Source organism: Eptesicus fuscus, chromosome 11 (assembly GCF_027574615.1).
Source record: "Eptesicus fuscus isolate TK198812 chromosome 11, DD_ASM_mEF_20220401, whole genome shotgun sequence".
In the NCBI taxonomy this organism is placed as follows: domain Eukaryota; kingdom Metazoa; phylum Chordata; class Mammalia; order Chiroptera; family Vespertilionidae; genus Eptesicus; species Eptesicus fuscus.
Genome location: NC_072483.1, coordinates 83,855,215 through 83,881,597, shown reverse-complemented (window position 1 = coordinate 83,881,597; position 26,383 = coordinate 83,855,215). Strand labels below are relative to the sequence as shown.

General features: G+C 43.3%; 2 protein-coding genes across 3 annotated transcripts in view; one reads left to right on the top strand and one right to left on the bottom strand.

The window, feature by feature from the left end:
• FAM117B (family with sequence similarity 117 member B) overlaps positions 1-26,383 on the top strand; it is a 66,996-nt gene that overhangs the window by 9,543 nt on the left and 31,070 nt on the right. For both annotated transcript variants that reach the window (XM_054722733.1, XM_054722732.1), the window contains exon 2: positions 6,818-6,969. In XM_054722733.1, coding sequence (XP_054578708.1) covers positions 6,818-6,969 — 152 coding nt within the window. The remainder of the gene's footprint in view (positions 1-6,817; positions 6,970-26,383) is intronic.
• Positions 24,136-25,393, bottom strand: LOC129150667 (golgin-45-like). The gene is given in 2 exon segments (XM_054722734.1): positions 24,136-24,336; positions 24,338-25,393. Coding segments are annotated over 2 exon segments (1,206 nt in total). The 5' UTR covers positions 25,343-25,393.

Sequence of the window (26,383 nt, the reverse complement as noted above, 5' to 3'; positions counted from 1 at the left end):
AGAGAGGAAGGGAGAGGGATAGAGTTAGAAACACCGATGAGAGAGAAACATCGATCAGCTGCCTCCTGTACACCCCCTACTGGGGATGTGCCCGCAACCGAAGTACATGCCCTTGACTGGAATCGAACCTGGGACCCTTCAGTCCGCAGGCCAATGCTCTATCCACTGAGCCAAACTGGTTAGGGCTAATTAACCCCTTTTAATGTGCACAAGTTTCGTGTACCGGGCCACTAGTATTATACATAAGATCTCAGACCTTACGTACTTATTATAGCTGAAAGTTTGTACCTTTCATCAACCTCTCCCTATCACATCGCCTCCTTTTGCACCCTCCTGGCAACCTCCTTTCCTTCTTTATGTTTTTATGGGTTTGACTTTTTTTTCTTCTTATTTCACATGTAAGTGATACCGTGCAATATTTGTCAATTTACTTTGGAATAGTATCTGAATTTAATGCATGCACCTGCCCTTGTTTGAGGGGGATGGTAACATTAGAAGTCATTTTCTTCTCTGTCTATATGTTAAGTGCTGTCTTAGTCATTGGGATGAGGAAAAGTAAAACACCTGCTCTGCAATATCTCACTATCTCCTGGAGCACTAGAATTGTCAAGAGACCATTTGAGTGAACCATGCTATGGCAGCAAATAAGAGGGCTTTTGACCTAGAAGTTGATGTGTTTCCTAAACATGCATTAGCCAAACCAAAGAAAGGACATGAAGGCAATCTAATAGAGACAAAGGCCCGGAGGCCCAGAGGCATGAAGAGCATGGCACATGTTGAAAACTGAAATGGTAGGGATTGAGGTAGTACAGCCAAGAAAGTGAGGCTGGAGAGGCCAGATGATAAAGGGTCTTGTCAGCTATCAGAGAGTCTCTTCCTCTGGGCTTCTTTATAAATACAACTTTTGTTCATGTAGGCTGGGAATCTTTGAGTTATCTTTGATTCTTGAAGTTTTGTTTACCCCTTTTTACTCCCTCATAATTAGTCACCAAATCCTGTCAGTTTTGGGAACCTGGATTGAAATGGAATAATGACAAGCTAGATGGATACTGTGTGCTCTTTAGAGCAGACTTTAACTTAGTTTTTTTTTATTTTTTTTTTTTAATTTTTAGTGCCTAGTGCTGGCTCTCAGACCCTTAGAAAATGTTTAAATGAATGGGTTTATAGGACGGGAGCTAGAAAGAGAAAATGTGTGGTATTTTTACATGTGAGCATGTATAACTTTTCTAAATCTCCATTTCATTATAGAAAACACTAATAGTCAGTCGTAGGAGGCCTAGTTAAAAGGTCAACCCTTAGATTCGTAATTTTTAACTGGTGTGCTGTGTTGAATTTTTATTTTTTAAAAAAATTTATATATTTGTAATATATTTTTAAATTGATTTCAGAGAGGCAGGGAGAGGGAGATAGGGATAGAAAAATCAGTGATGAGAGAGAATCATTGATTGGCTGCCTCCTGCAAGCCCCCCACTGGTGATTGAGCTTGTACCCCACGAATGTGCCTGACTGGGAATCAAACTTTAACTTCCTGGTTCATAGGTCGATGCTCATCCACTGAGCCATGTCAGTCAGCGCCATGTTGAATTTTAAAACATGCAGTACCTGACTTATCAGGGACACTGACCTTTTTTCCCTTAGATTGTCAAATTAAAAAATTACAATAGCCAACACAATAGAGGCTGTCATATATGAATGCCCTGTCTTAAACCATAAATATATAGGTCATACAATAGAGTTGCATCTTATTGGTCACATCTATACTAGTAAAAGGGTAATATGCTAATTAGACTGGCAGACCTTCTGGACATCCTTCCGGACAAAGCCTTGGTGGTGGGGCTGAGGCAGAGGTGGTTAGGGGCGATCAGGCCAGGAGGGGAGGGCAGTTGGGGCTGATCAGGCTGGCAGGGGGGGCAGTTGGGGAGAGCAGGCCAGCAGGGGGGGTAGTTGGGGGCGAGCAGGGTGGCAGGGGGTGCAGTTGGGAGCGAGCAGGCTGGGAGGGGGGACAGTTGGGGGGGAGCTGGCTGGTGGAGGGGCAGTTAGGGGCGATCAGGCAGGCAGGTGAGCAGTTAGGAGCCAGCGGTCCCCGATTGCAAGAAACAGTTGCTGTGGGCAATGGGTAATGATGTCACGTAGCAATGCCCTGCTTCCTAGCGACTAGCTATCATTTCCGGGCTGGGCTGTGGGCCGCATTTTACGCTATGGGGTCCCAGCAGCGTCTGCTGTGATTTGGTGGGCTGTGGCTCCAAGGTGATGGTGGGGCCTGTGTCCCACTTGGGGGAAGCCGAGTGTTGCTTTGTTGGTGCCAGGTCCGAGCTGCTATTTCTCTGTAAATGGCCCATGTGTGTCTCAGCAGCTCCTGCGTTGAGTGTCTGCCCCCTGGTGATCAGTGTGCATCATAGTGACTGGTTGGATGGTGGGAGGGACACTTAGCATATTAGCCTTTTATATATGTAGATTTCTCTTTCAGGTAATTGTCAGCAACACAGCAGTAAATATCAACACGAAGCACATTATTGTAGATCATGAAGGGAGAACAAATGGTAAAATATGTAACTGTAGTAGTATTTGACTATATTCTGCACAGTGAGAAAACCTGAAGTCATTTTCAAGGTCCACCATTTCTTATTTCTTTTCAATCGGTTCAGGTTTCTAAACTTTCTAAATCTCTGTTTTCTGGCTAATGAAAAGAAAATAGGATTCCACCAAGTCTCCTATCTATTTACTCCAGGACTTCTGTGAGGATCAAATGAGATGAGGCACAGGAAAACGCTTCACAGACATTTGGTTACAGTGTGAAATGTTTGCACCTGGCTATGAAGTAAGTGGTATTCCTGGGCTGAAGAAACTGCAAGGAGGCTAGTTGTTAGGAAGAGGAAGCCGTGCGTTGCTACGTGATGTTGTTACCTGGACGTACACTTAGCATATTAGCCTTTTATATATGTAGACTAGAGGCCTGATGCATGAAAATTCGGGCAAGAGTAGGCCTTCCTTCCCCTGGCTGCCAGCACTGGCTTCCCTCTGGCACCCAGGACCTGGGCTGGCTTCCTTCAGGCCACCCTCCGGCACCCGGGACCCAGGCTGGCTTCCCTGCAGCTCCAGCTTTGTACGGTCTAATTAGTATCTTACCCTTTTATTATTATAGATTATTATAGATGGCCTGTTGAGAGGAAGCCGGGCGTTGCTACATGACATCATTACCTGGTGCCCACAGCCACCGTTTCAGGCTGGGCTGGGCTGTGGGCCGCATTTTGTGCCATGGGGTCTCAGCAGTGTTGGCTGCGATTTAGTGGGCTGTTGCTCTGGGGTAGTGGTGGGGCCTGTGTCCCACTTGGGGGAAGCCGAGTGTTGCTTTGTTGGTGCCAGGTCTGCACTGCCGTTTCTTTGTAAATGGTAAGTGCACATCACGGCAACACCTGCATTGAGTGTCTGCTCCCTGGTGGTCAGTGTGTGTCATAGTGACCAGTAGATAAAGCCTTTTATATTTGTGCAAGAATGGACCTTCCTTCCCCTGGCTGCTGGCACTGCCTTTGCTCCGGCCCGGAGCTGCCTTTCCGCCTTCCCACGCTGCCCAGAGGCTCAGAGCGGCTGGGGGGGGGGGGTGCAGAACACCTGCCCCTGGCTGCTCAATGCCTGCGTATGCAAATTAACCCACCATATTTGTTGGGTTAATTTGCATACCCACTCCTGATTGGCTGGTGGGCGTCATGAAGGTACAGTCAATTTGCATCTTACTCTTTTATTAGTGTAGACTAGAGGCCCAGTGCATGAAATTTGTGCACGGGGGGGGGGGGGGAATCCCCTCAGCTCACCCTGGTTCCAATCTGGGTCCCCTTGGGAGATGTCTGACTGCTGGTTTAGGCCCAATCCCAGGTATTTAGGCCCAATCCCAATCCTCTCACAATCCTGGACCACTGGCTCCTAATCGCTCACCTGCCTGCCGGCCCAATTGACCCAACTATCTCTCCCCCTCCTACTGGCCTGGTTGCCCCTCACGGCCTCCCCGCTGGCCTGGTCGCCCCATGCAGCCTGCTGTTCGGTTGTTACTGTGAGGGCATCCTGACCAATTTGCATATTACCCTTTTATTAGTATCCTATCTAATAAAAAGGGAATATGCTAATTTATCCTCACACCATTGCAACGATAAGGAGGGAATATGCTAATTGACTACCCCACCCTCAAAGATGGCGGCACCCAGTTCCCTCAGCCCCGCCAGGGTGGCCGGCGAGCCTGGCCGCTCCGCTCACCTGCCTCTGGAGTCCCCCAGTTACTTCAGCACCCCCAGTCGCCCAGGGCCAGCCTGAGGCGCAGGCAAGCCTTGGATGGCGGCTTCCCAGCTGCTCATGACCACCCCAGGCTCAGGTAACCGGGGCCAGCTGAGGCTCGTGCTGCCGGCAGTGGCAGCAGCAGAGGTGTGATGTGGGTATCGCCTTCCCCTGATTGCCAGGTCGCCTCCTGCCCCTGAGGGCTCCTGGACTGTGAGAGGGGGCAGGCCGTGCTGAAGGATTCCCCCCCTCCTGTGCATGATTTTCATGCACTGGGCTTCTAGTAGATATATAAAACCCTAATATGCAAATAGACCGGACGGCAGAACAACCGAACAACCAGTCGCTATGATGTGTGCTGACCACCAGGGGTGAGCGTTAGAAGCAGAGCACGAAACATGGTGGGCATTGGCTGTGGCAGAATTGTGGAGCAGGTGAGCGGGGGTACCAGACCAGGGCAGGGCACTGGTCACTGTCATCAGGGTGAGCCTCTGGTGGTTCCTGAAAATTCTTTGCTCCTTTGGTGTGAGCAGTGGCTGGCGGCCCCAAAAAAGTGTTCATCTTGGTTTTAAAATTAAATTGGTATGATATGTAAAATGCTCATTCATCATTATACCATCCATACTCAAAAGGATATAAGGCAGTTAAGATAAAGTTAAAGTTTACATTTTAACCTATTTCTATAAAAATAGCCAGGTAGGCTTCTCTACCTCCCCCTGCTCCTGAGCGGCGATCAGGGCAGCAGCTGCTGTTTGCACCCGCTGATGGCACCGGCCCCATTTGCACCTGCTGCTGGCGCCGGCCCCAATGGCTCCACGCCATCAGCGGGTGCAAGTGGGGCCTGCGGTAGCGGCAGGAGCAGGGCTGCCTGCAGACGGGACTGGGGGCCATGGTGGGAGGGGCCGGGCAGGGGCGTGGAGGATGGGCCAAGACCTGCCCCTGTGCCCACCACAGCCTCGCGACTCACAGTTCCTTTCAAGGTGCATGAATTCGTGCCCTGGGCTTTGGTACATAGATAAAAGGCTAAGTTGACTTGCGCATGCACAATACATATAAAGTTTTTGTTGGTGCCAATCGCATGCGTGTGTTTCGACCTCTCATTGTCAATTGTGAATTTGGTTGACACTTCTAGTATAGAGAAAGGGCGAATAGCGATATTAAAATATTTCTTCTAATTAATTTCCTTTCAATGTGCACGGATCTGTGCACCGGGCCACTAGTAGTAGTATTATATAATTTTACTTATGCATATATTTATGTTTAATATATTTAAGCTTCTTACTTTTTTAAAAATTTGCAGCATAAATTAGCTGAGCCTACTCCTAACCCACATCAAAGAAAAGAAAAAGAGATACGAGGGTGTTTTTTCTGCATCACCTCTAACTTCTTATTACTGCTAGAGTTTTATTTTTGGTTTACATCTAAGTATATAACTATCTTTATCTTGAAATGCAAAATTTTTTGCATATGTGGCTTTAATTATAACTCCTGTAGCCTGGTTAATATGGTTTCTTGCATAACAAAGTAACAAAATCTGTAACAAAATCTCACTAAGATATGGTTTTTATAGAAATAAATTAAAATGTAACTTTAACTTTATCTTAACTGCCTTATATCCTTTTGAGTATGGATGGTATAATGATGAATAAGTATTTTACATATCATACCAATTTAATTTTAAAACCAAGATGAACACTTTTTAAATTGATAGATATACATTTGTCTTTTCTGTGTGTGTGTGTGGTGGTGGTGTTTTTTTGTAGGGATAATTGCAGTTGGAAGAAATAAAACAAAGAGATCTTTTGTACACTTTGCCTGGGTTCCCCCAATGACATTTTGTAGAACTATTACTCTACAACGTTATATCCAGAATATTGACATTGTGCAATTCACTGCTTTATTCAGATGTCTTCAATTTTACTTGTACTCTTTTTTGTGTGTATGTAATTCTATACTTTTACTCTTGTTTGTATGTTTCTATATCTGCCACTTCAGTCAAGATACTCAATACTTCCTTATCACAAGGGTCTCTGCTTCTCTTCCAGTACTTTTATTTTTCCTCCCTTACCTCTAACCCCTGGCAACCACTAATCTTTCATCATTTCTAAAATGTTGTCATTTCAAAAACGTTAAATAAATGAAATCACTTAAGATTGACTGTTTTCACTTAGTATAATTCCCTGGATATTCATCCAATGTTGTGTGAGTCAGTCTATATATAAAAGCCTAATATGCAAATTGTCCCTGTGGGAGTTTGGCAGGAGACTGATCTCTTGCTATGATGTGCACTGATCACCAGGAAGTGGCATGGAACGAAGGAAGGCCCCAGCCAGCAGCCAGGGAAGGGAGGCCCCGGCCGGCCCTGATCGCTGGCCAGGCCTGGGGACCCTACCTGTGCATGAATTTCGTGCACCAGGCCTCTAGTAGTTTATAATTTCTTTTTGTTATATATATTTTGTATTTTATTTAGAAAACTCCTGACCAAATTAAAACTTAGGTTCTACGTTTTTTCTTCTATCTATTTTTAAAATAAATATATTTGCCTTAAATTTAGGTGACAAAACACGACCGCCTTCCTCAAGCCCCTCTACTATTATTCGCCGCACTTCCTCTCTGGATACACTTGCTGCTCCATACCTTGCCGGGCACTGGCCTCGTGATAATCATGGCCAAACTGCTCCTTGCATGAAGGACAAAGCTACACAGGTAGGTGTATTACAGGTCTTATCCTGAAGTGTTTTATTCTGAGTCTGTTTCTCATAATTTTTATTTTTGTTTCTCATAATTATTTGTTCTTGTCTATGATCAGATTCTTAAAACATCTGTGTATCTTAGAATAATTTGAAGCTTATCAAAAAAGAAGATTCCCAGGCCTGATCTCCAGATATTCTGTAGTAGATTTTGGTTGAGGCTTGAGAATGTACATTTTAAACATTTCCCCCTACTAGCCTTAAACAGAATTTTTCATATATCACTATCTCTGAAGTACTATCACTGGCTAACTGCTTTTTGTTTACCCAAATCAACAACAGTTTTTCTATCCTTTCAATTGCCTATGGTTGTTGTTTTGTGAGCACTTTCACACCCTTTGTAACATTAGCACTCTCTATGGCCTCTATGTTTTAAAAGCATTCTCTCCTTTGTTGCCTGTGAGATGCTTTTTGTCATGCATGAATGGGCTATCAGGTTGAAAACCAAAATTTTGTTCCACAACCGAGATGTTTTTTCTGTGAACAACTTGGTCGAGAACGGAATTGTTCTAGATGGGAGACGTTTGAGAACCAAGGTTTGACTGAATTGTATTACTTATTCTTCATTTCTGAGTGGTTCTTTTATGTGGTTTCTATGTCTTTTTTTGATCGTATATCTCTTTGTTTAAGGTCTCACTGAGCTATCAATTCTTCCCTTAAAGTTCTTGAGCATCTTTAAAACCATTGTCTTAAATTCTGCCTCTGGTATTTTGATTGCTACATTTAATTTAGTTCTTTGGGTATTTCTCTTATTCTTTAACTTGGGGCATATTTATTTGTTTCTCCATTTTGTCTCTGTGTATTAGGTAGATCTGGTTCAACTCCCAAATTTGTTATGGTGGCTTTATGATGAAGGTGTTGGCTTCAGTGGCAAAACCTTCCAGAGCACCTGAGCTCTGTGCTCCAGGAATGTTTCTTGTGTGTTTTGTGCACCCTCCTGTTATAGTTTAGTTTTGAATGCTGTTTAGCCTTTTGTGAGTGGACTTAACCCTTCAGGCTGGCTGACCATAAGGATGAACCTCAATTACTGTGGGAGGTGCTGTGCAGGGGCTATCCCCTAAGGTGAAGTTGTTTCCAGCAGGGCCTGGTGCCTACCAGAATTCCCTTTTGGGTATGCCAATTGTTTGGCTAGTTGGGTTGAGCTCTGGTGTGGTCTGAAGCCCACCACTGGTTGTGTTGGTTCTGGGCCCACTTGGGTGAGGTTCATGTTAGATGTTATGCTTAACCAGCATTGGGCTACCTGTCTAGAGCTACTATGTTCTTCACCTTCGTGGCTGCATCTCCTTGGCCTGGGTGTGTGTGGGAGAGGCCAATCTCTATATATAAAAACCTAATATGCAAATTGTCCCCACAGGAGTTCAACCGGGAGACCAATCGCTAGCTATGACATGTGCTGACCACCAGGGGGTGGCACAGAATGAAGGAAGGCCTGGCCGGCAGCTGACAGCTGGGGAAGGGAGGCTCTGGCTGGCAGCTGGAAAGCCCCGATTGGCCCTGATTGCTAGCCAGGCCTAGGGACCCTACCCATGCATGAATTTTGTGCACCGGGCCTCTAGTCTGTGTGTAAGGGTCAGTTTCCTCCAACTTCGAGCTGGGGGCCTGTAAGAGGACTGAGGTTCTTTGAGTTCCACTTCTCCTTGTCAGCTACTCTACCTCTCCCTGGGGTTGCCTGGTCTTCCTCCAGAGCCTTCTGAAGAACAATTGGAGAGTGTGCCCAGGCAGGCCGCAACCCACAGCCCCTTCCACAGGTTGCAAGCTTGGTAGAGGTGGGTAACCAGGGTTGGGAGGATGGAGCTAGTGAGTCCCTAATTGGAGGTCATGTGGTCAGGCACTCAATTCGAGGAAAGTGGCCCCTACTCCAGAGCCAAACCACTCAGTCTCTGCCAGAGTCTCCAACTCAGGTTCGCCCAGGAGGGGCACGCCGTCATTTTAAGTTGGGTGCAGCCAGCCATCCTCTCTGCATGAGTCACTGGACTCAGGAGGACAGATCAAGAGTCTCCCGTTGGGCCCTGACCAGTTTGGCTCAGTGGATAGAGCGTCAGCCTGCAGACTCAAGGGTCCCAGGTTCGATTGCGGTCAAGGGCATGTACCTTGGTTGCGGGCACATACCCAGTAGGAGGTGTGCAGGAGGCAGCTGATTGATGTTTCTCTCTCGTCAATGTTTCTAACTATCCCTCTCCCTTCCTCTCTGTAAAAAAAATCAATAAAATATATTAAAAAAAAAAAAGTCTCCCGTTGGGATTGATGCTGGCCCAGCTCGCAGGAGTGGCCTAAGCACTTTTTCCTGGTCGCAGACAATAGCCTCTGAGGGATTCACACTCTAATATCCCAGCTCTGAGCAGCGCTCCCTTCCCCCTGCAGAACTGAGCTCAGCTAGGTTGGGTGTCTGGGACTTGGAAGGGCAGGTCCAGACAGACTCCCATTGGGGTGGTGCCTGCAAGCCTGTAGTAGGGAGCAGGCACTTCTTCCCCTTCCTGGGTAGGGTGTGGTGAGCTTGCAGAGAAGATAAGCGGGGCTTCCTGGTGATAAAGCCCCACAAACCAGCACCCAACCTTCTAATTCTTAGACAAACACTTCCCTGGGAGCCCTGGCCTGGTGGCTTAGTTTGTCGGAGCGTTGTCTTGTACACTGGAAGGTTGTGGGTTCAATCCCTGGTCATGGTGTGTATAGGAGGCAATCAATTGATGTCTCTCTTTTTTTCTTTCCCCCCTGCCCTCCCTCTAAAATCAATAAACATATCCTGGAGTGGGGATTATGTAAAAAAATAAATAAGTAAATAATTTTTAAAAAGCTTCACCGGGAGGCACACTATGAAGTGCCAGCTCTGCACAACACTCTGATCCCCCTGCACAGCTGAACTCAGCAGGATGAGGCTGGCCAAGTAATTCAACAGGTGGGGTTAGGGGGCACTGGCTCTGCGCTCAAGGTGGGGGACATTGGTCCCCTTTCCAAAGGCACTCAGTTTAGTCATTGTCTAAGTCTCCGTCAAGAACCTCCTCAGAAAAAGGGGGCCCTGAACCTCACTGCCGGGTGCAGCCAGCAGACCCTCCGCAGGACCCCAGCACAGCAGAGTGGTCTGGCCAGCAGTTGGGGACCAGGCAGTGTATTCCCCAGGCTGGTGCTGTAACAACACGAGTGCTCTTACCTGGGAAGGTGTCTGTGTCTTTAGCAGACTCACTTGTCTCCCAGGCAGACTAAATCCCCACCCATTTTCACCAGCAGATGCTCATCTGTGCAGGTTCCTCTTTCCATCACTGTTGCTCTGTGTTGGGGATCCTTTTGTGGGTTAAGACCCCATGCTCCTGGGGGAAAGAAGGTTGTGTTTCCTATCTTTTTGTTGAAGTTCTCACTGAGATCATTGAGCATCCTTATTACCAGAGGTTTGACCTCTACAGCAGATACATTGCTTGTCTCCAATTTGTTTAATTCTTTTTTGGAGTTCTGTTCTTTCATTTGGGACATGGTCTTTTGTCTCCTCATTTTGGCTGCCTCTGTTTTGGTAAGAGTGTTTTTATGTAGCAAGTGTCCTGTGTGGCTCAGTGGCACATGCTTTCTGTTCACCTGAGCCAGACACTCAAGGTGTGTTCCTCGTGTGGGTCCTGTGTGCCCTCCAGTGTAGTTGAGCCTTGATTGCTGTTGGCATGTCAATGGGAGGGAATTGATCCTTAGTCTGATTGATTTGTGGACTGGTTGTGACTATTGTGGAGGAGATACTGTGCAAAAGCTAATCCTATGGAGCAGGATTCACTTTATTGGGGTTCTGGTGCCTGCCCAGTCTGCCTTTTGAGTGTGTTTGTGGAAATGGTGCTCTGGTGGAATCTGAAGTTTGGCACTGGGTATGTTGGTTCTCAGGCCTCTTGGGAGGTGCAGGCCAAGGTCAGCCACTGCCTGTGCCCTGCTTGGGGGCCACCTGCTCTGAGCTATAAAGTGATCTGCCGATGGTTGCCCCTTGTGCTGGACTTGGTGGTGCCTGAGAGAGGCCAAGCTGTGAACCAAATCTGGCTGCCACAAGTGTCTAGCCTGAGGCCACTTATCAAGTGATACAGGGCACATTGAGGCCAAATTCCATATGTTTAAGGTTTGTGAGCCTTGAAGTGATTTTAGGAACGTCTGCTGTATGAGCCAACACAGGCCATTTATATGGAAAACCACTGGAAGAGGCTTGCTTGGGCCCACAAGTTTGGGTGGGTCAGGGTCTCACGGAATCACCAGGACAGGATCAATGGTGTTAGCCAGGGTGATGGATACTCAGAAATAGTGCCTGCCTGCACCTGTAGGGGGAGAACTTAGCAAAGGAATAATGGCCTTTGTTAGCACTTCTAAGAGAAAGCTGCACCTCTAGCCCTTGATGTAAAGACAGACAATTTAGTACCTTCTCTCATATCCCTGGTGCCTTTTGAGCTGCCAACTTAGCACTGGAGCTCAAAATGAGTGAGCCTGTCAGCAAATAAGTTTGTGCAGGCCCTTTAAGAGGAATGCCTGGGACTCCAGAAGCCCTCCATTGCAGCCACAATCTCTGCTGATTTTCACAGCCAGAACTTATGGGAACTTCTCTTCTTGGCACTAAAACCCATGGGCTGGAGGACCTGATGGGGGGTTGGGAGCCCTCACTCCTTAAGGGGGAACCTCTGCCCCCAGGATAACCCTTCTGATTTTTTAATTTATTTTTTATTTTTATTGATTTCAGAGAGGAATGGAGAGGGAGAGAGAGAAACATCAATGATGAGAGAGAATCATTGATTGACTGTCTCCTGCACACCCCACACTAGGGATCGAGCCTGCAGCCCCAGCATGTGCCCTTGACCGGAGTCAAACCCAAGACCCTTCAGTCCGCAGGCTGACACTCTGTCCACTGAGCCAAACTAGCCAGGGGGCTATCTTGATTTTTATTTTTATTTATTTATTTTATTTCATTTTTAATTGTTTAAAGTATTACATATAGTAGTACATATATCTCCCTTTTCCCCCCTATTGACCTTCCCCCAGCCTCCCTTACCCCTTGTCACATGCCCTCATCCCACCCCCCCTCAGTGTCTTGTGTCCATTGGTTGTGCTTATATGCATGCATACAAGTCCTTTGGTTGATCTTTTTCCCCTCCTCCCCAACACTCCTCCCCAGCCTTGCTATCTTGATTTTTAACTTCTTCATGTGGGTGAGACCAGCACATTCTTCGTCTTTACCTTTTACTAGTCTTGACTTGGTTTCTTCTGTGTATTTTTAGTTATAGGACTTCTGTTCAACTAGACTTCAGGCGGTACTCAATGATGGTTCTGTAAATGTAGTTGTAACTTTGAGTGGTCATGGGAGGAGGTGAGTACAGCTACTTCACCATCTTGACCCACCTTTATCAACTTTTTGTTTTGCTTTTTAACTTTTAGTGCTTTAAAATTAATTTTCTACCTTTTAATTTTTTAATGTTTTATTTTTTTAGCTTCCTCAATTAAAATCTTAGTTCATATGTTTTTAGTCTGTCTTATTTACAGATAAATGCTTTTAAAGCTGTAAAATTACCTTCCTATATGTGTCATATTAGAATTCCTTATGAATCAGAAAAAAGGAATTTGTGCTCACCTATGTAAAAACAATGCATGGAAGTAAGATTGCAAAAATTAATCTTTAGTGACCATTGTTTTAAAATCTCAGATTACTTAAAATTTAACAAAAGCCAAAAGCAATAATGTCTGAATGCAGATACATACTTTGGTCATAGTCCATGTCTGCATCTCCCTTTAGATACTGAGGTACTGAATGTACAGATCACCACAAAAAATTGAATTTAAGCATAAATAAACCATTTTGGAAAACTTAGAGACCACACCAATTTTACATTCACCAATAAATGTTTCTAACCCCAAATTTAAAGTTGCACTGAAAATGAACTTCAATAGTGAGAGTGGCTAATACTAATTTTTATGACACATGATATGGATTAATTTTTTCTTTACTCTTGCTAAAATTTCTCTGAGTCCCTTATTTCTGCCTGTGATGATACATAGTTTGTATGTAGGTGTGGCCAGGTCTGTTATAAGAAGAAATTTCCCTCCCATTGTTCTTTATTGAAATTGTGCATACTAAAAAATGTCACAAGTATTTTTTTAATCTTTTTTTTCTAGAAATGAGAAATTTCCTATAAACTTGCAGTTTACTGTGGACTTGATCAGTTAAACTTCCTTTCATGAGTGAATAAGAAAAGGATTGTTAAAAATATCAGAAACAGTCAAAATAATTAATAAAGAATTCAATTAAATAATTATAAGGCATAAACATAAATATTTATAAATGTTATAATGCAACGATTTGAGGAAGGGAGAGAGTGGTGAGGAGAGAGAGAGAAACATCAATGTGAGAGAGAGACTTCTATTGGTTGCCTCCTGCATGGACCCTGACCAGACCAGGGGTCTAGCCTGCGACCGAGGTACGTGCCCTTGACTGGGAATTGAACCTGTAATCCTTTGATCCGCTGGCCAATGCTCTAACCACTGAGCAAACCAGCCAGGGCAACAAATGGCAGTTTTATATATTTCAAGTCTACAACTCAGTGTTTTGAGTTATGTGTATGTTGTGAAATGATCATGACAAGTTAATTAACATGTCCATTAACTCACATAGTTACTTGTTTTATTCTTTTTTAATGTGGAGAATACTTAAGATCTACCCTCTTAACAAATTTCTAATTTCTCTGCCTGCTTGCATATATAATTTTATCCACTGCTTGCTTCTCTGGTATTGAAAATGTAGCTTCAATTGTTTCTTTTTTAAAAAATATATTTTTATTGATTTCAGAGAGGAAGGGAGAGGGAGAGAGAGAGAAACATTAATGATAAGAGAGCATCATTGATCAGCTGCCTCCTGCATGCCCCCTACTGGGGATTGAGCCCGCAACCCAGGCATGTGCCCTGACTGGGAATCAAACCTTGACCTCCTGGTTCCTAGGTTGATGCTCAACCACAGAGCCACACAGGCTGGGCTAGCTTCAGTTGCTTCAAACTTTATACCTTACACCATAACATTCCAGGACAAGAAAGAGCATCTCTCTTCCTTATCATCCTACTTAAGAATCAGACTTCATATGAGCTATATCACCTTAGAGCAGATACCTAGCCCTGTACCACCACTCTGAGCTAGGACAAGTGAGGTCTGAATGATGCTTTGGCTTCAATTATATGTTACCAGGCCAATCCTTTAGTCTATTACATTGTCAGGGATGCTTTCTCATATTTGCCTTAGGCTGATCAGGTTCAGAGTACAGATGAGAGTGGAATCAATCAACCAAAAACCACATGGCTGCTCTGTATGGGTGACAAGGTAGATGGGCACCTAGAGAAGCAACCAACCAGTCTAATTCAGTAGGAAGAGTGCAGCGGTTCCACTGTTTACTCTCCCTCATCCCATTATTTTGACCTATTCCTCCCTCTCTCATCTCAACTTTATTTTGCAAAAATTTTGACATGTGCAGGTGCACTAGGTTCATAAGGATGTTCTCTTTGCCAGTCCCCCCTATCTCAGCTCTCAATAAACTAGAACTCAGTCCCTTTTCCCTAGTTTAATCCAATAAGTTGCTATACTAAGAAACTAAGATCTAACAATGACGAGGGTAAACTTGTGGAATCACATTAGGAAGGCAAAATTTTCAAGCTCAGAAGGCAGTGATGATCTTTCTCTCCCCCACTACTTTATACTGGGTATGTCCCTGCTGCATAAAAAGTGCTTAAGAATTATTTTTGGAATTAATTAATGAAGTAATTGAAGCCTAGTCATGGATATATCAACTTACACTGCAATTTGTGCTGAAGTTGAGCAAAGTACACTCTGCCTTCTTATTTTAGTTCTCACACTATAAAGAGGCATCCCTTTCATGGTCTATTTAGTGCCACATTTTCCACATTTTTTTTTTTTTTTTGCTTTGTGTTGATAATTTAGATGTTTAAAATATCCCTGAAACAGTGCAGATGAGATGTTTAAAATATCCCTGAAACAGTGCAGATGAGCTCTCTAGTGTTCCTAAGCACAAATAGACTGTAATATGCCTTACAGAGGAAATGCATAGGTAGATATGCTTTGTGCCGGCATGAGTTACAGTGTTGTGGGCCATGAGGTTCAGTGTTAATAAATCTACAATACAGTCAGTAGGCCTGGAAAAAAGCAAAGGAATTTGCTGATCTGTATGTGGAGCTGCTCACAACATGCTAAAGGAACATTTATAATGCTATGATTAAGCTATGGAATTAGATGGAGAAGGAACTGGATTTGTGAATTCATGATAAAATGACTATTTTTGTTTTTTTAAAGCATAATAGCACAGCTGTATGGCTAAAAGTAAAAAATACTTATAATTACATTGCCCAGGGTCAGGAAAATGTGAAACACTCTTGGCTGGTGTTTTATTATTTAAAAAATGCAACCCTAACCCTTATGGTTCAGTTCATTGAGCGCCATGGCATACACCAAAAGGTCACCAGTTCTATTCCTGTGGGTTCGATCCCCAGTTGGGGTGCTTGCAGGAGGTGGCAGATTGCTGTTTCTCTCTCATATTAATGTTTCTTTCTCTCTCTTGCTCTCCCTTCCTTTCTCTCAAATCAATAAAAACATTAAAAAATACTACATGCAAGAAATAAATTATTTGAAATTATATCTGTGGTAAAAAAGGGTGTCTTTAAACAGAAACACACATAAAACAGAGCTGTGTGTGTATTTTTTAGTTGATCAAAATGTTTTAACCAGAAATTTACAGGAGCATAACCTTGTATTTTCCCTAGGAGCAGTGGCTGAGCACTCATTAACTCAGTGATCCCAGTGTCTTTAACACAACCACCTTAAATAGCAAGAATGCACTGTATGTACTCTCCTTTCTTTGGTCTCACTTCAGTCCTGACTGTCAGCATGCTGTTCTCTTTTCTTGACCATCTTCTTTTTGCTTCTGTGACACGCTTATACTTGGACTACACCAATATCAGTGCTTTTCAAATTTTAATGTACCTATGAATCCCTTTTTTGATTTTGCTAAAATGTAGTTATGATTCAGTAAGTCTGAGATGAGGTGCAAGAATATAGGTTTCTAACAAATTCCAAGGTGATAACTCTGCTGTTTGTCCCTGAACCACACTAAATAGCAAGAACATCCTTCCTTCCTCTTTTTGTTTAAAATACTTGGAGCAAAATTTTCACACCATAGGTCTCTATAGTTAAATTATAAGAATGATCAGAGGTGCCCTAGCCCGTTTAGCTCAGTGGCTGGAGTATCAGCCCGTGAACTTAAGGGTTTCAGGTTTGATTTCGGTCAAGGACATGTACCTCAGTTGTAGGCTCAATCCCCAGCCCAGGTTGGGGTGCATGCAGTAGGTAACCAATCAATGTGTCTCTCACATCAGTGTTTCTCTCTCTGTTTCTACCCCTCCTCTCTCTAAAAATCAATGGAAAAAATGTCCTCTGGTGAGGATTAACAAAAATAAAAATAAAAAAAAGAATGGTCAGAGGAAAAATTGTGTTTCTCCTCAGGAAGTCAGAGAAGTAAGTTACTAAGGAACTAGTAAAGGATAAAGACTTAACAAAAAGAGCATAAAATGTCTCAATTACAACAAACATGTCAGGAAGATAAAGAATAAGAAAAGCCTATATATTTGGCATAAATTTAACACAGGCTTTTATTGAAAACATATTACATTCAGTTAATACACTTTGTAAATGATACAAATTTTAAAAAAGACATAGACTTTGTTCTTAAGAAGCTTAAAAATCCAAAGGGGAAAAAGGGGCCTACATAAACTGCAACAAAGGATAAAAAGTGAGAAGTAGATTCAGCAAAGTACACTGAAAAGTGTGGTGGGAATTCTCAGATACTGTTTCCACTTGTGAATCAGGGAAGGTCCCCATAAAGAAGTGACATCTGAAATGGGCCTGAGGTTCATTAATTTTTCAATATGTAGAGGTTGCTAGGATCTCATTTTATCCAGAGTTAAAATAAGATTTTTATCTCTGAGCCAGGTCAGAAAAAGTCCTGCAAAATTACATTTAGCTTATATTAATAACGGATCATTAAACAAACATAAATAAACAATAACAGTTGTACCAGGAGAGTTGAAAGTATATTATCACCATGTGCGTCAAATATGTTCCGAGTCCTTGGTCTGCTGGCATCTCACTCCAAAGGAAGAGGAGTGGCAGGAGGCTCACAGTGTGACCTGATAAGAAGAGAGAGGAAAGTCACTCTGCATGAGGTGGAGGTGAGAACTGAAGAGTAAAAGGAAGGGGCTGAGGAAAGAAGAACTAAGAGAGAGAGAGAGAGAGAGAGAGAGAGAGAGAGAGAGAAGAAAGGTGGGAAGACAGGGAGGGGGTGAAAGAACAGGAAAGAGGGGCACAAAAACTCACCAGCGCTTCCGAAGCCCAAATGCAAGAGCTGTCAGGAGCACCAGGGGCACCATCACTGCCACGATGATCCAGCCCCTGGAGCTACGGTGACGTTCTGTGGGTTTGGGTGCACACAGGTGTCATTGCAGACCCACCCCGTTTACTGCATTTCCCTGGTCTGCCTTTTTTATTGGAATGTTCTCATTAATCTCCTTTTTCCTTTCTTCTCTTATCCCTCCTCAGAAATGAATCTTTCACCTCAACATCTTCCTACATCTGCAGGTCTCTCATTTTCAACTCTTCTATTTATTGGATTAATTATTTTCATTCTTTGGGTTTGGAGGCCATAAGTCCCAAATGTTTTACTTGGCTCTCCTGCTCTGTTTGTAGACCGTTATCCACTCCCATTCCCAGTGTGGGCCCCAGTTTTTTCTTACCCAAGTAGAGGATGATGTCCTGGCCTCCTAGGCTGCTATGTCTCACCCGGCAATATAGGCCAGTTGTCTCAGTGGCTTCCACCTCCAAGAAAACCTGAAGGTACCATGTCCCATCAGCATTGGGCAAGATACCACTCTGTTGAGTGCGCTGTTGTACCTGTTCACCTCGCATCCACTTTACCCAAATTGGCTTTGGATGGAAGCCAGAGACATGACAAACCAGCATCTGATGGTCAGGACCAGGATTGGGGCCATTGGACAGCCAGGCCTCTGGTTTTACTGCAGAGGACAGGGAAGATATTTAGGTAAGGACTCTAACACAGACTTGGAGGTTCATATCTTCACATCAGCTTAGACGGACACATCTATCACATGCTGGGAATGGATAGATGTGTCTGTCTAAACTTATGTGAAGATATAAACCTCCTCAATGTAAAGGGGAGGTGGGAAGGTAAGTTTTAGAATAGAAAATTCTTGGAGGAAGGATGTGAGACTGACCTTTTCTCTGGAGATCTGTCTTCGCTGCATCAAAGAGGCCCGAAAGGTAACGTGGGCAGGTGTCCCTGAGCAGCCTCTGTGCTATTTTGTTGGCGACATGGTACTGATTGAATAGCCCACACATATCCTGAGCTCTACTGTCACCCTTTGAAGATGGCAGCCATGAATTGTTCTGGAAGTTCATGAGCTCTACTCCTTGATAAGCAAATTGCAGGAAGACTACATTGCCTTCCCCAGGGTGCAGCTCACAGCCTCCTGTTATCTGTACCTCAAAGGGATCTAGGGGAGAAGGGTTGTAAATTAGAGGAAAGAGGAAGTAAAGATGAAATAGTGGAAGGGAAAAAAAGAAGTAGAAGAGATAATTTTGGGGTATTAGAGGTAATGGAACAAAGTTTAGTTTGATCAGAAGTTCAGGAGAAGCATAATTGGTGGTAGTTGAAGGTGGGGGAAAAAGGGACATATTTTTTTGGAAATTGCAGGGAGCAAATTGAAAGAAGGTGACATAAATGATGAGAGCAAGAGAATAAAGAAGGTTTTGGTGTGAGATAGTTACGACTATAATCTAGGGCAGCGGTCGCCAACCAGTGGTCTATGGACTACTGGTGGTCCCTGAGGTCTGAAAGGTTGGCAACCGCTGGTTTAAGGAAACCTTTGGAACAGCGGTTGCCAACCGGTGGTCTGTGGACCACAAGTGGTCTGTGAGGTTCGAAAGGTTGGCGACCGCTGATCTAGAGTGAATGTAATACCGGAGGTTACAATGAATGTACAGACAGAGATTGCTGAAGTGATTGAATGCAGGGAAAAATCGGAACAGGAAACTCACTGACACGCACATCCCACCCACATTGCACCTCCCCATTTTGGGAATTGAACTTACACTCCAACTTCCATTCACTGGCATGGTTGCGAATAAAAGGCGGCAAATAGGTGTGTAACCTTCGGAAGAACTTTTCAATTTCTGTCATTTCCTTGTTGTTGAAGTTGCCCTTGGACCAAGGCCGCAGGAAAATAAGACTGCCAGGGTTACTGTTCCAGCCAAGAATCTGCAACTCACCCAACCAACCAGAGCCCCAATTTTGTGTCCAGGAATGATTGTAGAAGGATGAGATATGGATCATGTAGAAGGAGATCTGCTCCTGGAAGGCTGTGTCAAAAGAACAAACAGAATGTGGAGAAAAAAAGATATTGGGAAGGAGGGAAAATGAAGAAAGGTGTCAGAAAGGGAAAACTCAGAATCTGGAGATAAGGGAAGCCATTGTTACCTCAGCCAATATTCACCTGCCCAAGGCCCCATGCTTTACATACAACCTTCAGAAGAGCACAGGGTCCTAGAGTATGGTATATTCAGAATGGAACTATGCTGACATAGTCTCACTCTCCTGGTATGCCGTGAGGACAATGCACACACAGACACACACACCACGTTCCCTCCACCCCCACCCCTGAACTGGGCAATTGCTAGAATTCTTACCATCTTCATTGTCACCAGCTGCGAGAACTGCTAGCAATGTCATCTGCAGAAACAGCATTTCAGTTACAGATGTTATTCTTTTCTCTCAGAAAGTTTGTCTTCAGTTTGTGTTTTAAATAAACCTACCCGATACTACCCCTATTCTGACTTCCTTCTACCAACAAACCACCAAAAACACACACAGACACACACACAAAAAAACAGTGCTCCTTCCCTAAACCCTAGACACCAATTCAGCCTCTCATTTCCCCTTCAGTTCTGACTCTCTTCTTTGGCTTTCAGCATCTCCCCTCATTATCAGCCTTCATTCTGTTCATCTTTCTCTAATTCAGCCTCTATAGAATAATAAATAAGTCTTATGTGGCATTGAAAAGTCAGTTTACCTCTGGGGACATTTTATTTTCATTCATACAATAAAAGCATAAAACTAATTGGCTTTCCTATTCCTACCTCATGTTCTTATGTTCCTGCTCTTTCCTGTCACTCTGTCCTTTTCTTGCTAAATTTAAATATTCCCCGAATAATCTATTCTTTTATCTAAGCCACACCCCACCTCATTCATATCTCTGACATCTCATTGGTGGCTTCATTTGATTTTCAGAATTTCCTATGATTGCCTTGTATAACAGTATAAACTACTACTCCATTATCCTTAGGGAAGAACCAGTAGCCATCACAGAGACCACAGGAACCTGGAAACATAAAGAAAAATCTCCTCTGACTTGCATTGATATATACACAAATGGATACTTACCCAAAAGTCAGTCAGCACCTGCTGGATACAAGCATCTTGCAACACTCGTGAATATCTAGTGGTCTACAAGGCAAATCACTTTATTCAAGGAACTTTTATTCTACTTAAGAAAACACATAAACCAAGAATTATAAATCTTGGCGTGCTAGATTTTATTATAATGTAGAGTCTAGACAAAAGCCTTCTCAAAACAATGTTTTGTGAAGTGACAATCCTTAACTGGTGTTGCCCCCTGTGAATTTTGACTTCAGTGGTTTGCTCAGGGTGTTAGATCTATCTACCTCTGCTGTACAGGATCCCCAACTCTAACAGAATGGCTCCTGGCAAGGTGTTCAATGAATAATTTTGAATGATTAAATAATTTGGTTCAGGCATCCAATTTTTTTAATTATGCAGATTTTTAACAATTTTTTAAGACATCAGAAATCATTACTTGTATTTCTACTTGGTGAAGTGAGAATCTTATAAAGTTTTATTTTGAATTAAAATATATGCTAATAAGCATTATGTTTACACAGAGGGTTATGCTGTAAATCTCCCATTAGTAATACTTTTTAAAAACTAGTGATAAGCCCCAGCTGGTTTGGCTCAGCGGATTGAGTTGGCCTACTGACTGAAGGGTCCCGGGTGTGATTCCAGTCAGGGGCACATGCCCGGGTTGCAAGCTTAATCCCCAGTGGTGGGTGTTCAGGAGGCAGCTGGTCGGTGATTCTCATCATTGATGTTTCTATCCCTCTCTCCCCCTCCCTTCCTCTCTGAAATCAATAAAAATATATTTAAAAAAACACAGTGATAATTTATGGGAAATGAAATTAATAGAATATTCTGGAGTTATTTGTCCAGTATATCGTTCTTATTGGCCATGCTTGGATATTCCATGATTGTCTTATCATACATAAACTGTTCTTTGCTGGGCATGCTGACCCTCCTCTTTGATGCTGTTTATAATGGTTAAAAGGCTCTTAAAATTTTGTTTTTCTTTGTAACTTCTAGATAAGTGTGCTTTGGCTATTATTTTGTTACTAGAGGCCCAGTGCACAAAATTTGTGCACCAGGGTGAGGGGGTCCCTCAGCCTGGCCTGCACTCTCTCACAATCCGGGACCCCTTGGGGGGGATGTCTGACTGTCGGTGTAGGCCCGATTCCACAGGCAGTCGGACATCCCTCTTGTAATCTGGAACCGCTGGCTCCTAACCACTCACCTGCCTGCCTGCCTGATCGCCCCTAACCACTCTGTCTGCCTGCCTGATTGCCCCTAACTGCCTCTGCTCCTGCGGTTTAGTTCCGAAGGATGTCCCGAATGACGCCTGGAAGGTTGTTCAGCTGTCCGGTCTGATTAGCATATTACGCTTTTATTATAGGTTTATTTTTGCGCAAATAAACAAATTAAGGCTAATTTAAGAAACAAAATATTTTGGAAAAAGTTAAGATTATCTTAACCTGCAACTTAAAAAACAGAGGCAATAAGGGTTTATTTGGGATCAAAGAATTACAATTGGGGGAAGCACAGATTCAAACAGAAACCAACATAATGTCCTGATTATAGGGTGAGAGCAAGGGGATTTTATGAGAAAAGAATGGGATAATTCATGAATACAAAAAAGGTGTTTCTATTGGTGCTAACAAGCTGATAAGCTAAATTACTCTTTAGCTATTGTAGGGGTTCAGAACATGTCTCCCCAAAATGTACCACTTTAGCATTTAAATTACTTTGAGCTGAAGGCAATTAAGATCCTGCAGGCTTGTGAGGAACTTTATCTCTCTCTCTAAAAATTTAAATTAGAGGTCTTGCCCATAATAAGCTATCACCAGAAATAACTTTTTTTTTAAAACAAATATACATGGCAGGACAAACTGTTAATTACTGAATTTCTCTTATTAGCCTGCAACTAGAGGCCCAGTGCATGAAATCTGTGCACTGGTAGGGTCCCTAGCAGCTGCCAGCTGCCGGCTGCCAGTCAGGTACTCCCTCCCTTCCCCAGGCTGGCCCGGCCCCCTGGTCGAACTCATGGTCGGGGGAACAATTTGCATACTATACTTTTATTATATAGGATGATCTTTTGAAGCCCCAAGCTACCTTACCTTATCTTTACCTCAGAATTGCCTTATATACCTCACTTTGTGAACAACAAAAGGGCTATGTAATAAATCTGACAAGTTCAGTGACAGAAAGTAAGTTCACATGGTGACCTGATCATAAATTTCTAACTAGGCAGACCATAATAGGTAGTCATACTCCTAGTCTATATAAAAGGTTTATATTTGCCTTAAGGAAGCTCTGTGCTTTGTTCTTGTGCATCTAGAACAATGTACATCATTGAAATGTTAGAAGTAATCTTTTCCAGACCCCTCTCTAAGAGGTAACCACCATCAAGAGAGCACATAATTTTGTTAATATCCTGTCCCACTTTCACGTAACCTTCCGTAAGTTTCCTCCTTGATTTGAATTAAAAAAAAATTTTTTTAAAGAAGATAGAGAAATTTATTGCCACATGAAATTATAAATATAATTCAGATGAATCAGACCAAAAAAAATCACTAGGTTGACATTAAAATACAATGTACTTTGAGCAGATTTGTTTCTTGAAGGCTTCTCTATTGACAGGCACTTCTGTAACTAATTAGTATAATTTGGTATAAACATTTTATGGATAGTTTTAAAGGCCTATAAAAGGGTGTTTTGTGATTATCCATCATAAACAATAACGGATATTACATAAATTAATTGATGGGTTACATGTTTGTGTTTGTACCGTATCCTAGAAAGATCCTACTTACCCCACCTTATTTTATAAATATCAAATTGGATATTTTGTTGCTTTGCCAAATTGAGCAAATAGTTAGAACCTATTTCTTCTATATATGTATCAAGTGGCGTTCACTCAAAATATGGAATCCTCTGCACAAAAACAGAACACATTTTGCTGAAACTCTTGTTAATGTGGCTGTCAATTCCTAATTTTCCTAATATACAGCATTTATTTTTAAAAGATTTATCCCTTCACCTACTGTATTTCCTAAGCCTCCTTTGTAGCACCCCGTCCCCCAAATTCACCAAAAAGAGGAAAAACACTTCCTCCCCCATTCCCTCTGCTGATTAGAGTAGGGGTCAGTAACGGGACGAATAGGAAATATTTTAGGCTTTGCAGCCTGTTTCCTCTGTGGAGCTCTGCTGTGGGACTACAAGAGCCCACCGCAGACAGCAGTAAGTGATGGGTGTGGCTGCCTAAGGCCCATGGCTCTAGTTTGCCAGTCATTGATTTTGATTACCAAAATTAAATCTGCTCATATAAAATATATAGCGAGATAAACAATAATTTGGGGCCTAAAAGAAGGTATATCATTTTTCCCTTTTAAAGCCCATTAGGAAAAGCATCGTGTAATGCCTGGGAAGCATTCTCCACTTTATATATATTTGCACTGCTTCGTTCTTTTCTTACCCTGAGACATTTATTAAGAAAGGGTAACCTGGAGTCTAGTACATGAAACATCTTTGGGGATACACATTATTTAAGTAGAAAGTGAGATTACTTCTAGCATTATAGGAACGCCAGCTCCCCAATAAGAATGACTCTTGGGTAGCAGGCTCGTGCCTGCAACATGCCCCAATGTGACACTTTAAAGGGCAATAAGTTCCTCCTGGCAGTTGTTGCAGCAGTTGAAGGTGATGTTTTCATATCTAGTACAGGGATGAAATTGCCCAATATTTTTCTTTGTAGCAAGTAAGGTGGTTGGTGAGTACTCAGAAAACGGATTATCAGGTGAGCTTTCTGTACTGGTAGCTGGGTCCAAAATGTGTAACACCGTTTCAGCCATTTTTTTCCGCTGGGATGCTGCAGAATTCAACTGTTGGTGGATTCTTTTTTTGACTGTTAGTTCCAACATTTCCCAGAAGATGAGCATTTACTGCTTTTGCCAACTTGTGATTGGTTAACGCTAGTTCTGCTGTGCTGTGAGGCTGGGTGCTAGGATAGTACGTCTGCTCTCTTCCCCACTGCAAGGAGACCAGGAGCTCCTTCAGTAAAGTGTGGGTGGCTTTCATTCCCTGGCAAAGCTGCTCCCGCTCACTCAGGAGTTCCTGGAGAGCACCCTGCGTGTCCCGGTGCTGAACTGACGCTGCAGAACTGCCCTGGAATTGGTTAACTCCCATGACCCTGCTCGCGAGGAATTGGCTTCACCACACATCACACTGTATTGACATTCGTTCTAACTGCTCGGCAAGCTGAGCTGTGTTCTGACCTAGGACTTCATTTTCTAAAATAAGCTGATTTTTCTCACGGGCTAGACGTTCAAAGTGATACTGAAGATCATCACCAACAGAAGCCACCAGCAGCTTTTTTAACTCACGATTGACCTCCGTCTGCACGCGGAGCTGGTTGGAAAGGCCCTGTCGGTCCGGCAGCAGCCTCCTTTCCGAGTTCCTGAGCTTCTCCAGGGTGCTTTTCACCTCTGTGAGCTCCTTCCGGGGCTCGGCAGCTCTCTGGGACTGACCAGAGAGCTCCCCTTTCTGATGTCCGAGAGGCTTACCCTTGGCATTTTTGTTGGGGATAACGTGGGTGATAGCAGCTTTGGGAACCAATATTCTTACAGCTTCGACTTCCACCACTTTCTCAGTGAAGATCTTGCCCAGCTGCAGGACTCCTGGGCTCTCTGGTGCGACTGCTTTCCTCCTTCGTGGACTCAGAAGGACGTGGGGTTTTATAGGCTGGACTGCAGAGGTGACTTCAACAGACTTAGGTGGATCCTCTGTTTCCATTCCATCTCCTCCTCGGATTGGGGTTGAAGTCAGAGTGACTTTAGTTTCTAAACTCCCAAGAGTAGTCATTTTTAATCAATGAAAATGCACCCCAAGACTTCTACTGAATAACCTCTGGGATTCTCCTACCCAGTGGGCTTTCCGGTCCAGGGGGCTCAGCGCGAAATCCTGGGGTAACTTCTCCACAGTTAGTCCCCTTCCATTCCCAGCCGCCCGCCCAGCCTTCGCGACAGCGACTTTCCCTTGATTTGAAATTTATAAAAAGAACTCCAAAACTGTCATTCTCTGGAGCATTTGAGAGTTTGCTTCCCAGAATGTCATCAGTTTGACTTAAATAAACTCATTCTCTACAGGTTTGGATGTTCTTATATCAACATAATTTTCCTTGAATCTCTCATGTATGTGGGTTCTCTGACTCTTTCATGTATGTGTGGTACCCATGTGTACATATTTACTAAATTTGATGATTTTCTCTTGTTAATCTGACTCATGTTAATTTAATTATTAGACCAGCGGAAAGAACCTAGGAGGGTAGAGGAAAGTTTCTTCTTCCCCTACACTACACATGGATGGTTACTAATTCTGTCTTCAGAAAGAAAGTTTTGGACAACAAAAAAGATCTATGCAAAGTAACCTCCAAGGCTGATCTGATCATAAATTCTTAGTTGAGCAGGTCCTGGTTGATAGTTATTTCCCAGGCATATAATCTCTTTAGTAAAAAGTTTATCTTTGCTTAGGTAAGCCCTGTCTATTGTTTCTGTACATCTAGGTTAATACACCTTTGAAACAAGCTGTAACCACCCTCAAGAGAGCATACAATCATGTTAATTATCCTGTATTCCAGTCCTTACCTTGGTTTCTCCCACCTCCATGTAATCTTCCTTATGTTTCCTTCTAATTTTAATGCTTAAAAGAAGCTGCAAAACTGTTATTCTTTGAAGTATTTGAGATCTTGCTCCCTAATATATGTCATCAGTTTCACTCATACTTTTTTTTAAAAATTTCTTTATTGATTAAGGTACCGCATATTTGTCCTCATCCCCCCATTCCCATCCCAAACCCCTCCCCACACATGCCCCCAACCCCCGTTGTCCATGACCACTGGTTAGG